This window comes from Aulostomus chinensis, chromosome 9 (genome assembly GCF_037954235.1).
Source record: "Aulostomus chinensis isolate RoL2024-O1b breed Wild chromosome 9, RoL_Achi_v1.0, whole genome shotgun sequence".
Classification (NCBI taxonomy): Eukaryota; Metazoa; Chordata; class Actinopteri; order Syngnathiformes; family Aulostomidae; genus Aulostomus; species Aulostomus chinensis.
Window position 1 is genome coordinate 11,906,873 of NC_141328.1, and position 18,124 is coordinate 11,924,996.

At 41.8% G+C, this 18,124-nt stretch overlaps 1 protein-coding gene across 1 annotated transcript; it reads left to right on the forward strand.

The window, feature by feature from the left end:
* Positions 1-855: 855 nt before the first annotated feature.
* On the forward strand, positions 856-4,020 carry aar2 (AAR2 splicing factor). The gene is made up of 4 exons (XM_086212646.1): positions 856-984; positions 1,214-2,015; positions 2,120-2,349; positions 2,892-4,020. The coding sequence occupies exons 2-4, from the start codon at positions 1,247-1,249 to the stop codon at positions 3,057-3,059; spliced, it is 1,167 nt and encodes a 388-aa protein (XP_086068772.1). The 5' UTR covers positions 856-984; positions 1,214-1,246; the 3' UTR covers positions 3,060-4,020.
* The last annotated feature ends 14,104 nt before the right edge of the window (positions 4,021-18,124 follow it).

Consider the following 18,124-nt stretch of genomic DNA (forward strand, 5'->3'; position numbering starts at 1 on the left):
ACAAACTACAGTACATCAGATGTCAAATATATTAATACCACAAACTAATTACCTAAACCTAGAATAGCTTTAAATGAGTGATAGTGCACAAGTATTTTGTCAGCTGTCTGCATTAACAGGATGATTCACTGCACAATAATCAGACAATGTCTGACATTGTCTTTTTTTTTTTCCCCTCATGCATTTGTTCATTCACCAGTCTACTACAACAACCTGCCATGGGTTTCACTACGGACTTTTTAAGAAACCCATACAGCTAAACATAAAATTTGTCAATATGATTTTTTTTTAAAGAAATTAAACAATTTTTTTTTTAGTTTCGAGTCAGAACAGCCCAAAACATTATCTGAGAACAGAACTCATTTTTTAATCCTAAGAAAATAAACTTTGCTGGGATCATGCAAGGCCAAAATCTGTTTTGCCGAATAGTGCACATCCTACCTTACATTTCTGGCAGGTTAAGATGAAAAGCTGATTCAGGCTGAAGTTATTTTAAATTAGCAATAATCGTTACATGTCAATTTCGCTGCAGCTGTGCGCGGCCACACAGGATGCAAGTTCGGCAGGCAGGCATAATTCAATACAATTCAATGCAACAACGTCCAGTGTCCTGCACGCTTTTCTGGTCTCTTGTCTGTTTCGATTTATAAATCTCTGCTCCACACCGGTTCTTGAATTTACAGCGGTTCTACTCTGGGTGTATTTTTGGCGACGTTTTCCCCCTGTATACTTCTTTTGGGTCGTTGCAGCGCACTTCCTTTATGCTGCTCATCTGTTGTTGATATGATTAAGTTCATCTGCTTTATATGTGCTGACATTTACACTGTTTGCATGTGTTCTCTCAAACTACAGCTCGTTTGCGACTCTCGGCCACCGTAGTCCTCGTACATTGCAGCGGAAGTACTCTGTTCTACAAGTGTTGTTCGTGTCCGGAGCAAGTCGTTGCAACACGGAATCGTCAACGTTTTCCGTGCGAGGCGAAAGGTATTTTACGCGGTAACTTTAATAATAAAAAAATGGTCTGTTTTGAACTGGTGGGTTTAAATATTTGACGATGGATTGAAAATGTTCGTACAACGGTGACGTTAACAGCTGTCCTCAGCTGTGCACGTTATGTGCACAGCTGAGGACCAAACCATAAAATTCCGAATGTGAAAATCTGAAAAGAAAGGAATAGAGTTAACTTTTTTCCCCCCTGTCTATTTAATCTCAGTAGGTCAATACAAGCCCAGCTGAAAATTCATACATGGCAAGCAGCAGTAGCAGCGTGGACATGGACCCTGAAGTTGCCAGGAGGCTGTTTGAGGAGGGAGCCACTCTGGTGCTGCTGGGGGTTCCTCAGGGGACTGAGCTTGGGATTGACTGCAAGGTCTGGAAAGTTGGTCCCCTTTTCAGGGGAGTGAAGATGATCCCTCCAGGCCTGCATTTCCTCAACTACTGTTCTGTCAACTCGCCAAGCTGTGGAGGAGAAGTTGGTCCAAAGACAAGCCTCTTCCTCACACTTAAACCTAGAGACATCCTGCTTGCAAACTGGGACCCCAAAGAAGAGGTTCTGGACTTCTCAACTTCTCACAATGAAGAAGAGATGAACAAGATCCGCGCAAACCTGCAAGATCTGGACCCATACCTGGGGCCCTATCCCTATGAGGTGATGAGGAAATGGGTGGCTCTCACTGGTCATCTGAATGAGCAAGTGGCCAACAACTTGCAGCCCCTCTCAGGTCGCATTTGTGCCTATAGTGATGTTGTTCCCGAGGTTCAGTTCAGACACACTAAGGACAGATCAGCGCATCCAAGGAATGACACAGCCTGCCAGAGTATGAAAGAGGGACTTGAAAGGCTCCCTCGGATGAAGCTGAGGGAGGGGACAGAGTTGCGTTTCTCAAATATCCCAGAGAAGACCTACCCTCCGGGGGCTTCTCCAGCTGAGATCACTCAGTGGAGCATGGATCAAAGCTACACCCTCGAGGTTGTGCTGAAGAAGAACCATGAGCTGCAGCCTCTCAACCTGCTTGGTCAGCAGTTTTATATCTTCTGTCAATGGAAGATGTAGTGTTGTTCATTATCATTGAAATTAAAATGTATACGCTGTACGTCAATGTCAAATGTCCATCCTCAGGTGAGCTGCAATTTGCCTTTGTGTGTTTCCTTATTGGAAATGTCTATGAAGGCTTTGAGCACTGGAAACGTCTTCTGGCCCTGCTGTGTAGATCTGAAGCTGCCATCCAGAAATATAAGGATCTCTATTTAGGGCTCATCGTTGTGCTGTACCACCAGCTTGGAGAAATCCCTCCTGACTTCTTTGTGGATATTGTGTCTCATAACAACTTCCTCACCTCTACGCTGCAGGTAGATATACATTCAGTAGTCTCAGAGGAATTTGTTGGTTCCAACTGACTGTTTTCTCCACTCAACACACTTTTGGTGCCACTTTTTGGTGGTGTAATTAAAAAAAAAGTATATATTGTTTGTTTTCCACCAGCCTTGAGCTATCGTTCCTTGATGTGAATTCCTAAAGCTCACGATATATATCGGCAGATATTCCTTGAGATTTTTCAGATTTCAAATGGACAACTTTTAAGTTGCTTTCAAGCTTTGTAATTTGCTGTCTAGATTAGCTGTAATATCTTTATTTAAAAATTCACTACCACCAAGTCTCAAAGGAGTTATACAAAATACAGTACACATGAATGACAACATGGGAAAAAGAGTTGCGGAAAAAACGTTTATCACAGTTGTGATTATGTTCTTCTGATCAAATAGAGTTCTTGAGCTATTCTATTTGATCACAACAGTTTGAGTGGCAGACATGGAAAGGTCAGGAAAGCCAAAATAAACAATAATGTGCCATTGATTTTCACATGTAAATTTAAACATCACATTTCTTGCAGGACTTTTTCCAGTTTGCCAGTGGACCTGAAGTTGATGTTATGCTCCGTAAGAGAGCTGAGAAGTTCAAAGTGCACCTAACCAAGAAGTTTTGCTGGGATTTTGATGTGGACTTGGGTGATTGTGCGCCTGTGGTGGTGGAGCTGCCTGAAGATGTAACTTTGGACTGAAACTGCTTAATGCTTGAACTATGACCAAGGAACTGGGTGGAATAAGATTGAAGGGTTTAGCCTGTTATTACTGGTTTCAAATGTTTACAGAAGGCCTGAGATTCTCCTGGCCAGTCTGGTGTCAGATCTGTAAAAGGCTGCACTTTTAGTTTTGATATACCCATAGTTCTCAGATAAAGATAGATACGCTCAGATATTGTGCACATTTTTTCATAAATATAAAATGTAGTACTCCATCCAAAATACACTACACAAGAGAAACATGAACTTGCAGAGTCAGTCACAAACTGCAGCATGTTTAAACATGCTGGAGTTGGTGACGTAAAGTCCCATCAGTTTCTTATCAGGAGTTTTGCAACTTAAACCCAAGGGAGGATGTTAATCTTACCTTCACCCTTAAAGTATTCTGTGTTTGAATTGAACCTTAACTATATTATTGAACATCAAGCCAATTGTTTCTCTTGTGTCATTGTTTAAGCTGTAGCTCCACCAGACGACGGACCTTTTCTGTTTGTTTATGTCTTTAGGGCAGTGGCGCCCTCTTGTGGTGTTTTTGTCATGCTTTTTAGACACAATGATGTCAATCAGCAGGTTATAAAATCATTGTTGCACCAGTTACTACAAGAAAATATGTTTGAAAACATAAATTAGCAGTTAAAACACAGATACACAAAGTAATCAATTTAGATATTTCTGGAAAAATTGTTAAAAAAAGTTAAGATATTAGAGAGAAGCAATTTAAAAAGACATTTGGATTTTCACGGACAAAATAAGCTAAATTATTTTAACTTTTAATGGACGGATTGGTTTGACACATGCAAGACATAATTCACCGAAAAGGGCTTTTGGCCTCCCCACATGTTTGAAAATTGTATACTGAATGATGACTGTTTTTCAAAGGTCTTTATTCTATCAAGGAATAATAAATGGCAACTTCCACAAACATCTAAAATGGTGTTGCTATGTGGCTCAGGTCTGAAAACAATGTAACTACTCTCAGTTTTCTATGTTTAATGTCATACATTTGTAAAGCAAATAGTATACACACATATATAAATATAGGGCCCTATAAATTCCATTTTATTTTTTCCCAAATAACATTTTTTTTCCCAAATTCTGTTTTGTCCATTTTAATTTATAGAATTCCATTTTTTACCTTGTGCTTACATTTGGCCCAAAACTGTGTTTAAATAATGGCATGGCAAAGCAAGGCAATTTTATTTGTATAGCCCATTTTCACAGTTTGTCTCAAAGGGCTTTACATAGCATCATAACAACATACCTCTGCCCTGACACCCTAACATCGACTGGGGAAAAACTCCATAGAAAACCCTTTTAACAGGGAAAAATCTGAGAAACCTCAGGGTGAGCAACAGAGGAGGGATCTCTCACCCAGGACGGAAAGACAGGCAGTAGATGTTGTTACAGAGGAGAAAACCGTTTACAATATAAAATGTGGGAAACATGGAAATGTTAATAACTGCCGAAGAAGGAAGCTTCGGGTAAGGGAGGCAGGCAGAGCACGCCAGCTTGATGGGAGACTGGATGGCAGACTGGTTCATGGGAGGGGAGCGCAGGCCGGTGTAACGGGGGCGGGGGGCAATGCAGGCGGCGGTTGGTGCAGACGAATGTCATGTTTATGAATAAAATGCACACTTATTAACTAGGAATGAACTTACATTAATTGAGGCAACACAATATTGCACTTTTCCTCAATGCTTTATTGCTGTATCATCATCATCGTGTTCTGCTGGCCAGCGTTACCGCGATGCTTTTCTTAGTTTTTTGTATGACTTTTAGACAACAGCTGGTCACCACACGTATTTTTCCGCTTCCAGTCAACAGTGTTGACAAAATGTACAAAATAACACGTCACCTGACACATAGCAGTCACCGGGGTACTACTCAGCTCTGTACGTAGGCATTAGCATCGTATTGCGTAGATTTTTAGCAGACGGGGGAGCGCCATGTTTCCATTTTGTATGGAAAGGGACGGAGGGCAGGTTGTGTCACACTGATTAGCGACCCCCAGGAACGATTCCCCAGGTTTATGTTCCTCTGTCTCATGAAAACAGCATTTCCGCGATATTCCGCATTAAAAATTAATTCCGTTTTTATTGCCAAATTCCGCGATCGCGGAATTTATAGGGCCCATGATGGTATATGTGTGTACCACAACTGGTTTCCATCAGTCTGTTCATGAACCGACACACCATCACAGCCACACCCTCAACCTCGTCCTAATTCACATATATACATACATTATATATGTATATATGTGTGTATATATATGTATGTGTATATATATATGTATGTATGTGTGTGTGTGTTTGTGTATATATATATATATATATATATATATATATATGTGTGTGTGTGTGTGTGTGTGTGTGTGTGTGTGTGTGTGTGTGTGGTACTGCTGCTGGAGGAGGCTGCAGACCTGAAGAGGCTCAAGCTGCCACCCGTAGCTCCACCTGCTCACGTCCCCGTCTGTCCATCAGTCTCTTCCTTTTCTCTCTCTTTATCTCCGTCCCACTCTTTCCTTCTGCATAAATGTCTTCCTACATAATCTGTCTTTGTCTCTGCCCCGCTCTCCTGCTCTCTTCCTCCCAACCGGTCAAAGCAGAAGGCCGTCCCCCATTGAGCCTGGGTCTGCTCGACGTTCCTGCCTGTTAAAAGGAAGGTTTTCGTCGCCGCTGTTGCAGGATGTGCTTGCTCATGGAGAATTGTTGGGTGTAAATTCATTGAAGGAGTGTGGTTCTAGACGTGCTCTACCTGTAAAGTGTCATGAGATAACTTTTGTTGTGATTTGGCACTATACAAATAAAATGGACTTGACTTGACAATTGGTTTCCATCAGTCTGTTCATGAACTGACACACCATCACAGCCACACCCTCAACCTCGTCCTAACATATGGAATTGAAGCTACACACATATATACTGTACATACATTATATATGTATGTATGTATGTATATATATGTGTGTGTGTGAGTGTGTGTGTGTGTGTGTGTGTGTGTATACCACAATTGGTTTCCATCAGTCTGTTCATGAACCGACACACCAACACAGCCACACCCTCAACCTCGTCCTAACATATGGAATTGAAGCTGAAAATGTAGTTGTATTTCCACAAAACGCACTTTTATCAGACCATCAATTAATCACTTTTGAATTTGCACTAATCAGCTACACTCCACTCAGGAAAACGGTGGTTTCCAGATGTTTGTCAGATCAGGCTGTAGCTAAATTTAAGGAAGCGATTCAAGTCCCATTGTTACAGAGGACACTGTTGTCAACCTTAGTCCCTCCCAAATTGATAATTTTATCGATAGTGCAACAGGCACCTTAACAACAACTTTGATCTCAATTGCCCCATAAAAAAGCACCTTGGTACAATTCAGAAACCAGACAGCTTAAGCAAAAAAACACAGAAGTTCGAGAGAATATGGCACTCCTCCAAACTGGAGGAGTCTCAAATAATCTGGCAAGACAGCCTTAAAAGTTCTAAGAAAGCCCTTCATATAGCTAGAGCAGCATACAACTCGGCACTAATCAAGGAGCAGAAGAACAACCCCAGGTTCCTCTTCACTACTGTAGCCAGTCTGACAGAGAGCCACAGCTCGAGTGAACCCAGCAATTCCTGTTTCCCTGGGCAGCAAAGATTTCATGGACTTCTTTAATGACAAAATTGTCCTTATGAGAGAGAAAATTCACCTCCTCTTGCCATCAGCTGACAACATGGCACCTACTGTATAACTTCAGAAGCCTTAGAGGCAGCTATAGAACCAGACATACACTTTGACAGTTTTTCTACCGTTAGCCTTCATGAGGTCAGTTCAATAATTTCCTCCTCTAAATCTTCCACCTGTCTTCCAGACCCCATCCCAACTAAGCTACTTAAGGACTCTCTACCCCTCGTTAGCACCTTTCTCTTGGATATGATCAATGTGTTGCTGTTATCTTGTTATGTTCCACAGTCCTTTAAAGTGGCAGTAATTAGACCCCTTCTCAAAAAAGCTACCCTGGATCCAGAAGTTTTGGCCAACTACAGACGAACATCACATCTTCCATTTCTCTCCAAAATTCTGGAGAAAGCAGTTGCTAAACAGCTCTGTGACTTTCTCCACAGCAACAGCCTATTAGAGGATTTCCAGTCAGGTTTCAGGATTCATCATAGCACAGAAACAGCACAAGTGAAAGTTACCAATGACCTCCTACTAGCATCAGATGAGGGACTGGTCTCTGTGCTGGTCTTATTAGATCTTAGTGCAGCTTTTGATACCATTGACCACCATATCCTTCGACAGAGATTGGAACATGTCATTGACATGAAAAGAATTGCACTAAACTGGTTCAGGTCATATTTACTAGGAGGATCTCAGTTCGTACTAATTAATGATAACCCCTAGGAAACCACTGTAGTCACTTATGGTGTTCCACAAGGCTCTGTGCTTGGACCAATCCTCTTCAACCTTTATTTGCTTCCTCTCCGTCACATTATGAGGAAACACTCAATTAATTTTCACTGCTATACTGACGACACACAGCTGTACTTATCAATGAATCCTCATGAAATGAATCAGCTGACTGAACTGGAGTTCTGTCTTAAGGAGATAAAAACTTGGATGAACCATAATTTCCTTTGATTAAACTCTGATAACACTGAAGTCATTGTCCTGGGCCCAAAACATCATAGAGACACCCTATCTAATGAGATAGGTACCCTAGAAGGCATTACCTTGGCCCCCAGCACGACTGTAAGGAACCTAGGATTTCTCTTCGATCAGGATCTGTCCTTTAACTCCCACATTAAGCAAATTTCTAGGACTGCTTTCTTTGATTTACGAAACATTGCTAAGATCAGACACATCCTGTCTCAAAACGATGCAGAAAAACTAGTCCATGCCTTTGTCACTTCCAGGCTGGATTACTGCAATTCCCTCCTAGTAGGTCTCTAAAGACTCTCCAGCTGGTCCAAAATGCTGCTGCCCGCGTGTTGACGAGAACTAGTCAAAGAGACCATGTCTCTCCTGTACTGGCTTCTCTGCATTAGCTCCCTGTCAAATTTAGAATAGAATTCAAAATTCTCCTTCCAACATACAAAGTCCTCAACAGTCAGGTTCCTTCATACCTGACAGAGCTCATAGTCCCCAATTATCCAGCTAGAACTCTTCACTCCCAGGATGCAGGGTTACTGGTGGTTCCTAGAGTTTCTAAAATTAGACTGGGAGCCAGAGCCTTCAGCTATCAGGCTCCCCTCCTGCGGAACTGTCTCCCAGTTTCGGTCCGGGATGCAGACACCCTCTCGACCTTTAAGAGCAGACTAAAGACCTTCCTTTTTGATCAGGCTTATAGTTAGGGCTGCTTAGGCTAGCCCTTAGACATGCTGCTATAGGCTAGGGCTGCTGGGGGGATCTCCCATGGTGCACTGGGCTTCTCTCTCCTCCTCTCTTCCCTCTCTGTACTCCTATATGTGTCAAACATAAATCATACTCATACGTATTACTAACTCGTCTTCTTCTCCGGAGCATTCGGGCTCCCCTCATCTCAGATCCCAGGTGCTGCTGCTGGAGGCTGCAGACCTGAAGAGGCTCAAGCTGCCACCCGTAGCTCCACCTGCTCACGTCCTGGTCTGTCCATCAGTCTCTTCTCTTTCTCTCTCTCTTTATCTCTGTCCCACTCTTTCCTTCTGCATATCTGTCATCCTCCATTATCTGTCCCATTGAGTCTGGGTCTGCTCGACGTTCCTGCCTGTTAAAACAATGGTTTTCATCACCGCTGTTGCAGGATGTGCTTGCTCGTGGAGAATTGTTGGGTGTAAATTCATTGAAGGAGTGTGGTATTCGACCTGCTCTACCTGTAAAGTGTCATGAGATAACTTTTGTTGTGATTTGGCGCTATATAAAAAAAATTGACTTGACTTGACATGTATTTATATATGTATGCATATATATATATATATATATATATATATATATATATATATATATATATATGTATGTACACATAGGGCTGCAGGGTGGTGCAGTGGTTATCACTGTGGCCTCACAGCAAGAAGGTTCCGGGCTCGAGTCCCAGCTTGGGTGCAGGATCTTTCTGTGTGGAGTTTGCATGTTCTCCCCGTGCCTGCGTGGGTTCTCTCCGGGTGCTCGGGCTTCCGCCCACCGTCCAAAGACATGCCATTTGGGGTCTAGGCTGATTGGATTCTCTAAATTAACCGTAGGTATGAATGTGAGTGTGAATGGTTGTTTGTCTCTGTATGTTGGCCCTGTGATGGACTGGCGACCTGTCCAGGGTGTACCCCACCTCTCGCCCGTAGCTGCTGGGATAGGCTCCAGCCCTCCCGCGACCCATACGAGTAAGGAATAAGCAGAAGATGACGATGGATGGATATATACACATACATATACATACATTGATACATATACATACATATATGTATGGAAACCATGTCGGTGCTGACTGAGCAGGCTGACTTTGGCAAGTTAAAGGGGTTTGAATGAGACCCTGCATTTGCCCGCTTGCTTCGCCTAATAGTGGTGTAGGTGCATAGATTTTACTTTCAGCTCTACTAGCAATGCCTGTTAGTGCGTCTCTTATCCCACTGTCACGATCCCTGTCTTGTGGTTCCTGTTTTATTTTGTAGGCATGTCCTGTCTTCCTGACCTCCCTCCTGTGATTACCTCATGTGTCTCTCCTGGTTCATTGCACCACCTGTGTCTTGCTTCCCCTCTCGTAATTAACACGTGTGTTTTCCTCTGTTAGGTGGTTGGGTCGCTGTCGCTGGTTTTGCTGTCTTGTTTAATTATGTTCTTAGTCTGTCTCTAGTCACGTCAGGCCTTCGCCCTCACGCCACGCCACGTCTTCAGCTCTCATGCCACCTCCCTCAGGTTCCTTGCTGCCACTATCATCCAAAGGTGCTGTTACAGGTAAAGTAACGCTGTCGGGGACGCATGGCAGCTTTGGCATCTGCATTAACTGAGGAGGCAGGACTTCTTCAACAACAACAAAATCTGGACTCAGGAGGCACATCCTCAACTACAGGCTGTGTACTGGCCAGTGACCTGGTTTTGGTTCTGGGTTTGGGAACTGGTTTCGCACAAGGTCTCAACTCTGACCTATGAACTCTTTTTTTGACGGGACCTCCTTCCAGAGGTTCAACAGTGTGTGTAGTTCCTTGAATGTCAACTACCTTGTAGACTGTTGGACTTCATGCATCTTGAATCTTATTTCTCCTGAGGGTCTGTGATGTAGGAAAACAACCTGACCAATGTCTATAGGAGGAGAATACACCTTCTCATTTTGCAGCGCAATTCTCTCAGCTGCTTTCTGCTCTGAGTACTCTCTGCCTCTCTCATGTGCCTGTTGGAGTCTCTCCTGATGAACAGACAACCAGTCCTGTTTACAGTCTGACATACACTCATGCCCTAACAGTGCATCAACTGGGAGATGTGGCTGTGTACCAAAAAGCAAAAATAGGGCGAGTACCCTGTAGTGGAATGTGGGGTAACGTTATAGGCACACACTAATTCAGGAAGATGCTCTGGCCTACACTTTTTCTTCGCTGGAGGGAGTGTCCTCAACAAGTCATGGAGGTGCGGTTGTATCTTTCACACTGAGCATTTCCTTGTGGCCTGTATAGAGTTGTCTGTGTCTTTTTTACCCCATAGAGTTTGCACAGCTCTGCAGGAATTTTGAGAGTGAAGTAATCTTCACTCTCGAAATTCCTGCTCTGGTCAGAATGCACCCTCTCAGGGACACCGTACTTCATGAACTTTAGCTGTTGTATCTGCTTTTGAGCCTTGGTAGTATATGCCTGTGTGAACTTTGTCAACATCAGTCACCACGAGGACATACTCATGGCCATCTGAAGCTGGTTCTAAAACTGTGAAATCAAAAGCCACCACTCCAAGGGGTCGGTAGGCTAGAAATGCTTTAACAGGAGCCTGGATTTTTGGCTGAGGCATCTTTGTCAAAATGCACCGCTCACAGTTTTTAACCCAGCTCTCAACATCTTCATGAAGCCCAACCCAGAAACATGTCCCTCTGAGCAGTTTCACAGTGCCTTCTATGCCCTGATGTCCCATGTGGTTGTGTCCACTCTCTAAGACTTGGTCTGTTAGACAACCAGGCACGAGTAACTGCCACACTTCACCATGACGTGGATCTTTGATAACTCAGTACCACGATCCCTCCTTTTCCTGTACACGACTCCACTGTTTAAACAGTCTTTTCACTGAGCTAGATAGGGCTGCTCGCTCCCTGGCACAAGGCTTTCTCCCCTGAGCCCAAAATGTCCTCAATTCTTTCAGGAACTTGAAAAACCTGGAAGTGTGGATGTTTTGCCTTGTCTCATGCTTATCTCACCTGAAAAATCCAACACCAAAAGGCGCATATATATATATATATATATATATATATATATATATATATATATGTGTGTGTGTGTGTGTGTGTGTAGGTATGTATGTATGTATATATATATGTATATGTATATATATGTATATATATATGTATATGTATGTATATATGTATATGTGTGTATGTATGTGTATATATATGTGTGTATGTAAGTATATATGTATGTATGTATGTATATATGTATGTATATATGTATGTATGTATGTATATGTATGTATATATATATGTATGTATATATATATATATATATGTATATATATCGAGTCTTCATCACAAATGTCTTTAAAGTTATCATCAATTATTGGAATCAGATTACTTATTTTGTCAAAAAAGGATTTGACAATTTGTTCTGAAGAGGAAGATTTGTAAAGGTTACTGTAAAATGTGAAGACTTCGTTTGATATATGTTTAGGATCTGTGCATTCCTCCCCATTAATTATTCAACTACAAACTGAGTTGTATTCTTGTCTGCGTTTTTCTAAATTGAAAAATAGGCTGTGTTTTTGTTCTCCCTCTTCTATCCACCTGGCTCTAGGTCTCACATAAGCACCCTTGGCTTTATACAAATACATCACATCCAGTTTGGATTGCAGGTTATTAATGTTTTCTTTTTCTTCCTCAGTCCAGTTTCACTTGCTATAAAGATTCATAAGTTCTTTCACCACATTTGTTTCTTCTTCTTTCCTTTGCTTGTTTAGCTTTTTACTAAATACAATTGAGGATTTCCTAATGCTAAACTGTAGATATTCCCATTTAGATATCGGTGACTTAATAGCTTCATCATTTTTAATATCCAAAATTAGTTTTTTAATAGAATTACAGTACTCCACATTCCTTAGCAACTGGGAATTAAATTTCCAATAATCTTTAAATTTATTTATTTTTTTGGTCTCTGTTTTTTAGCCTCAGATTAATAGTGCAATTATCACTTAAAGGACAATTGGACATCGTTGTCTCTGTAACATATTGTGAAATTGAATTTGATACCAACCAGTAATCAATACGTGATCTAATTTGCCCATTAGGTTTGTGCCAGGTAAATTGTCTGATATCTTTGTTCAAGGTTCTCCAGATGTCTATCAAATTGTTATTGTCAATGAAATTTTCCATGATAGGATTTCTGTGTTCCCTTGAGAGTCTTGAAGGCCATCTGTCCATCCATTCATCAGGGGTTACATTGAAATCAACTCCAACTACCATATGGTCAGTAGAGAAATTCAATGCCACAACATTTACTGAATATTTTCGAGGGTATATTGAACCAGACAGCATTACAATTACAGATAAACTGTTGAAGCTGTTTTAGTTTGATCATGCCATTCATAGCTTCAAAATCAATTACCGGTACATTTAAACTTCCATCTTCAGCTGTTTTAACAACATCGTTTCTCTTGATATAATGATGTTTGTTTTTCCATACAAAGTTGAGAATAGTCTGATTGGTGGATTCAATCTGATTATTTGACACAGCTAATGAATAGGCTGGATAAATTAATCTAGACAATATTTCAACTTTAGAGATCAGAACTCTTCCGAAAATGGACAGATCCCTTTGTAACTGTGAAAGAAGAATGGATTAACATTTCTTGATTACAGATTCAAAGTTCATTTGTTCTCTGGTTTTTTTTTATGTCTTTTGTTATTTCATTTTTTTTCTGAATCTGACAAACTCCTCCTATCACCATTTGTGCTTAATTTTATTAGGAATGGTATTGCTTCATTGATAAAGCTACCGGACTGAGGCTCAGGAGTGGATAGAAAGAGAGAACAGGGACAGGACAGGGAAGACACGGGGGAGGGGGGAGACAAAAACAACAACAGCAATAGCAGGAAAAAAAACAAAAAACAAACAAACAAAGAAAAAGTAACAACAGCAACAGAGAGGAGAAAAGAAAAAAAAACACACACAAAAAAAAGGAAAAAACATTGGTTGCAGAATTTCCAGTGCAGGCTTACCATTTGGTTTAATATAATTTTTAGATAAATGTCTTTTGTTATTATTACTCCCAGATATTTTATTTCATTTCTTTCAGGAATATTATACAGTTCAGTCAGTGGGTGATCATGAATTGACATTAACTCGCATTTTTTTAAAAATTCAAGTGTAACCCGGATGCTTTTGAAAACTAATCCATTTGTGTGATTATTATTGGGATCTGCTCTGATTGTTTGGTGAAGACAGCTGTATCATCTGCCAGTTGAGTGATTGACAGGTGATGACCTAAAACATTTAACATCTCGATTCCTGGACTGTTGTTAATGTAAATAGCCAGAAGTTCTGCCACTAAAAGGAACAGTGAGGGAGAGCAGGGGCAGCCTTGACGTATTCCTAGTTTCACCTCAAACCTTTTAGTCGTGCCTTGAGAGAGGGAGACAGAGCAGTTTATTCCACTGTAAGTCATCTCAGTTGTCTTCATAAACTTGGAACCAAATCCAAAATGTTTCAGAGGTTTCAAAATAACTGAGTGTGCCACTGAGTCAAAGGCCTTACAAAAATCTAGGAAGAATATAAACCCTTTGTCTTCAATGACATACTTATAGTTTAATATGTATAACACCAGTCTGATATTGTTATGAATGGATCTCTCTTTCATCAAGCCTCATTGACTTTCACTGATTATTTGCACTATTCCCATTTTCAACCTGTTGGCTCTAACAGTAGTGAATAATTTATAGTCTTCAATTAACAGTGTGATCAGTCTAAAGTTATCTATGTGCCTTTTGTCTTTCCCAGGTCTAGGTAACAGAGTGATGATCCCTTGTTTCATGGTTGGCATTAAATCATTATTTTCGATACATTCTTTCAGAGCATTGAATAACAGATCTTTTATTGACTCCCAGAAAAATTTGAAGAAGTTTGAGGTCAAACCATCTTGGCCAGGTGCTTTATTTGGTCCCAATTGTTTTAAAGCTGTGTCTAACTCTTTTATCTTGAATTCTGAGTCATATTTCTTTGAATTCAGAATCTGTCTGAGGGGTATTATGTTGAATGCTGTCCAGAAAGAAGTTAGCATTGGATGAGTGGATGATGAGTATAATTCTCTTCAGAAATGATTTTTGTATCCGAAAAACATTCACTATTATTTATGATCAGGCTGTTAATACTGTTTCTCTTTTGTCTCTTCTTTTCAAGACCAAAAAAGTAGGAAGTGTTTTCCTCACCCTGCTCCATCCATTTAGCTCTGGATCTTACATACGTTCCTTGTGCTTTTTTAGTGAATATGGAGTCCAGATTAGTTTGTAGCTCGACCAGCTTTGTTGTGTCTTCATCTGATAATTCATACAGTCACGTCATGTACTTATACACAATCAACTCCTGATATGGTAGTGACATGAACAGAACATGATCAACAGCTCATCATCTCACACCTTCTAAATTTACCACAGCAGCGATCCAGTGGCCGTTTTTGTCACATTTAAATGTTGTTAATGTTCCAGGAAACCTGTAAAAACATATGGCCACACCTCCAGATCTATTACTGCCATGAAAAAAGATGATTTTGTAATAATAATAATAATAATAATAATACATTTTATTTATAAGGAGCCTTACAAGGCACTCAAGGTCGCCGTACAACAGTTTCAAAAACAATAAAACATGCACAATTTAAAGGAACAACAACACAAGTCTCGAGCAGAGCACAGAAGAGGGCATTCAGCCATACGCCTGTCTAAAAAGGTGAGTTTTGAGATGTTTTTTGAAGGTATCAACGGAGTCAGTGTTTCTGATGTCAGGAGGGAGGGAGTTCCAGAGGCGAGGGCCAGAGCAACTGAAGGCTCTAGCCCCCATGGAGGTCAGACGGAAGGAGGGGACGTTGAGGCTGATGGAGGAGGAAGACCTGAGAGACCGGGTGGGAATGTTGGTGTGGAGAAGGTCTGACAGGTATGAAGGGGCGAGGTTATGGATGGTTTTGATTGTATGGAGGAGGATCTTGTAGTCAATGCGGTGTTTAATGGGAAGCCAGTGGAGTTGATGTAGAACGGGGGTGATGTGACTGATGACAGGGGTTCTGGAGATGATTCGGGCAGTTGCGTTCTGGACCAATTGAAGCTTATGGAGGAGTTTGTGTGGGAGACCAAAAAGAAGTGAGTTACAATAATCCAGACGGGAGGTGACGCGAGAGTGGACCAGGATTGCAGCGCTGTTGGGAGTGAGGGATGGGCGGAGACGGTTGATATTCCGGAGGTGGAAGTAGGCGGACCAGATGGTGTTGTTGATGTAGGTATGGAATGATAAGGTGGAGTCGAAGACGACACCCAGACTCTTAACCTGAGGGGAAGGGGAAACGGAGGTGTTGTCAATGGTGAGGGTGAAACTGGGATGCTTGTTGAGTGTGGATTTGGATGAAATGAGGACTACTTCTGTTTTATCACTGTTAAGTTTGAGGAAGTTTGAGGTGAACCAGGATTTGATTTCCTGTAAACAGGCACAGAGGGAGGAGGGTGGGAGGGTGGAGGAGGGTTTGGAGGAAACTTAGAGCTGGGTGTCGTCCGCGTAACAGTGAAAGTAGATGTTATGCTTACGGAATATCAGTCCAAGTGGGAGGAGGTATATGATGAAAAGGATAGGGCCAAGGACAGAGCCCTGGGGAACACCAGAGGAGAGGGGGGAGGGATCGGATGTGAAAGATTTTAACTGAATGAATTGAGTGCGGTCAGAGAGATATGAGTGGAACCAGTCCAGGGGTATGTCTGATAGTCCAATGGAGGCAAGTCGGTCGAGGAGGATGGAGTGAGAAATGGTGTCAAAAGCCGCGCTCAGATCAAGAAGGATGAGAATGGATAATAGTCCGGAGTCAGCTGCCGACCGAAGGTCATTGGTGATTTTAAGGAGTCCCCCATTGGTTCTTCCAAAGTCTAATGTTCCTCTTAACATGAATGAGTCTCTTGGAGAAAAAAACAATGTGCTTTGAGTCCTTTACAGAATGGAACAATAGCCTTATGTTTTGTGTTGTCTTTTAGACTTCTTGTATTTAAAGAAGAAAAAGAAATCCCTGACTTGAAAAAAAACATATACAAATTGACATTAATCGACAAACGAGAGAAACAGGAAAACAAAACAAAAAAACAAAGCTCGCACCTACTCAGACCTCTCCGGGTTAAGAGCAGATGCTACTGTGACAGCTACTGCAGCAGATCAGACTGCGTTTAAACTTAAACATTACCTCTCCACATTCCTCTCGGAGGAAACAAACAGAAAACAAAATTAAATTACATTTTTCACCCGGCAAACGAATCTTTGAAAAAGATTCCAGAGAGAGAGCAAGAAAGGAAAAACACAAAATGTTGCAACTCTCTCAAAGAACAGACATAGCCAAGAACAGACGATGCGGGTAGCTAGTCTGCCGGAACTGTTCCAGAGAGAGAAAGGAAGAAAAATCTAAAAAATATACTGCAAAGAAAACGTCTTACATGTCCTTGGCTGTGACTCTTTTCCCATCGATGAAGGCATGTGCTGCTCTGAAGCCGGCTTTCATCCCCTCTTTCCTGGCCTTCTCTACCTGCGGCCACAGCTTGTTCCTGGATTCCTTGGCTTCTCGTGTCAGGTCCTCGATGATCTTTATTCCTTTTCCTTTGATGCACTCTGTGGTTATGGCAACCCTCCAGACTTTATCCCGATGGGATCTTGACATAAAGTGTACTGGGACGTGGTGGCTGGAGCGCTTGTGTCCAGAGCGCGGACCCACTCTGTGCACGATGTCCACCGTGAGAGCCAACTGGTTTGCGATGTCGGGGGAGATTTGGCCAAACAGGTCAATGACGACTTTCTCGATGTCCTCCCCTGTCTTCTCCGGTATCCCCGCCACTTGTAGGTACCACCGTCTGGAGTATGCATCAATTTCGTTATACTTGTCCTGGAGCTCCGTGTTTGTTTTTCCCAGGGCTGCGGCTTCTGCCTGAAGGGTGTTTGGTCATGTCCTCTGCCTATCCTGAGGAGATGGTGTGTGAGCGATGGACAAAAAGCTGGATCTTGTAGTGGACATGCAAGGAGCTCAATTGCTAAGTGTGCTGACTCCAGAGCATTCAGTGTGCAGAATGCTCCTGGCACAAGGGCAGACAAGCCAGATTTGTTCCCTGATCCTGGTGACTACGAGGATAGTCCAGAGGACAATGAGAAGATGTGAGGGATGGTCAACACCACTTCTTATGTCCTGAAGAGCACACGCCAAGTAATCACACCACACGCTCTACCATACAACCACACAAACAAGAGACTGTGGACAGCATATCCATTTATCACTCATCTTGTTTGGTAGTTGTCGTTCATTTGTCATTTGTTTTTATTTTAATTTTTATAATTCTTATAGTTTTCTGTGTATGCATACATTGTGATTATATCTTGATTAGATGAAGGGTATTTTGATGATATCTAGAGTGAATTTTGCAGCAAATAGTCATATCACCATGTTTATCAATATATTCTGTGTCTGATCCATCTGCTGTGATGGGCCGCCCGGCAGGAGGGGGCTGATGGAGGAGTTTTTCCTGGATACAACAGCCGCAAGGTTTTTTCGCCTCCATCAGGAAGGATGGACAGAGACTGAAAACATATTCATGGCTCATGTATTTCATGTATTCATATATGCACTTGATCTGATATGTTTTATGTAATCACATTTACACTTGATCTAATATGTTG

Excerpts from the sequence above, each read along its gene's own strand:
- aar2 (XM_086212646.1), top strand. The coding sequence starts at position 1,247 with ATGGCAAGCAGCAGTAGCAGCGTGGACATGGACCCTGAAGTTGCCAGG. Across the intron at positions 2,016-2,119 it reads GCAGCCTCTCAACCTGCTTG|GTGAGCTGCAATTTGCCTTT; the intron begins GTCAGCAGTTTT and ends GTCCATCCTCAG. Across the intron at positions 2,350-2,891 it reads TCCTCACCTCTACGCTGCAG|GACTTTTTCCAGTTTGCCAG; the intron begins GTAGATATACAT and ends CATTTCTTGCAG.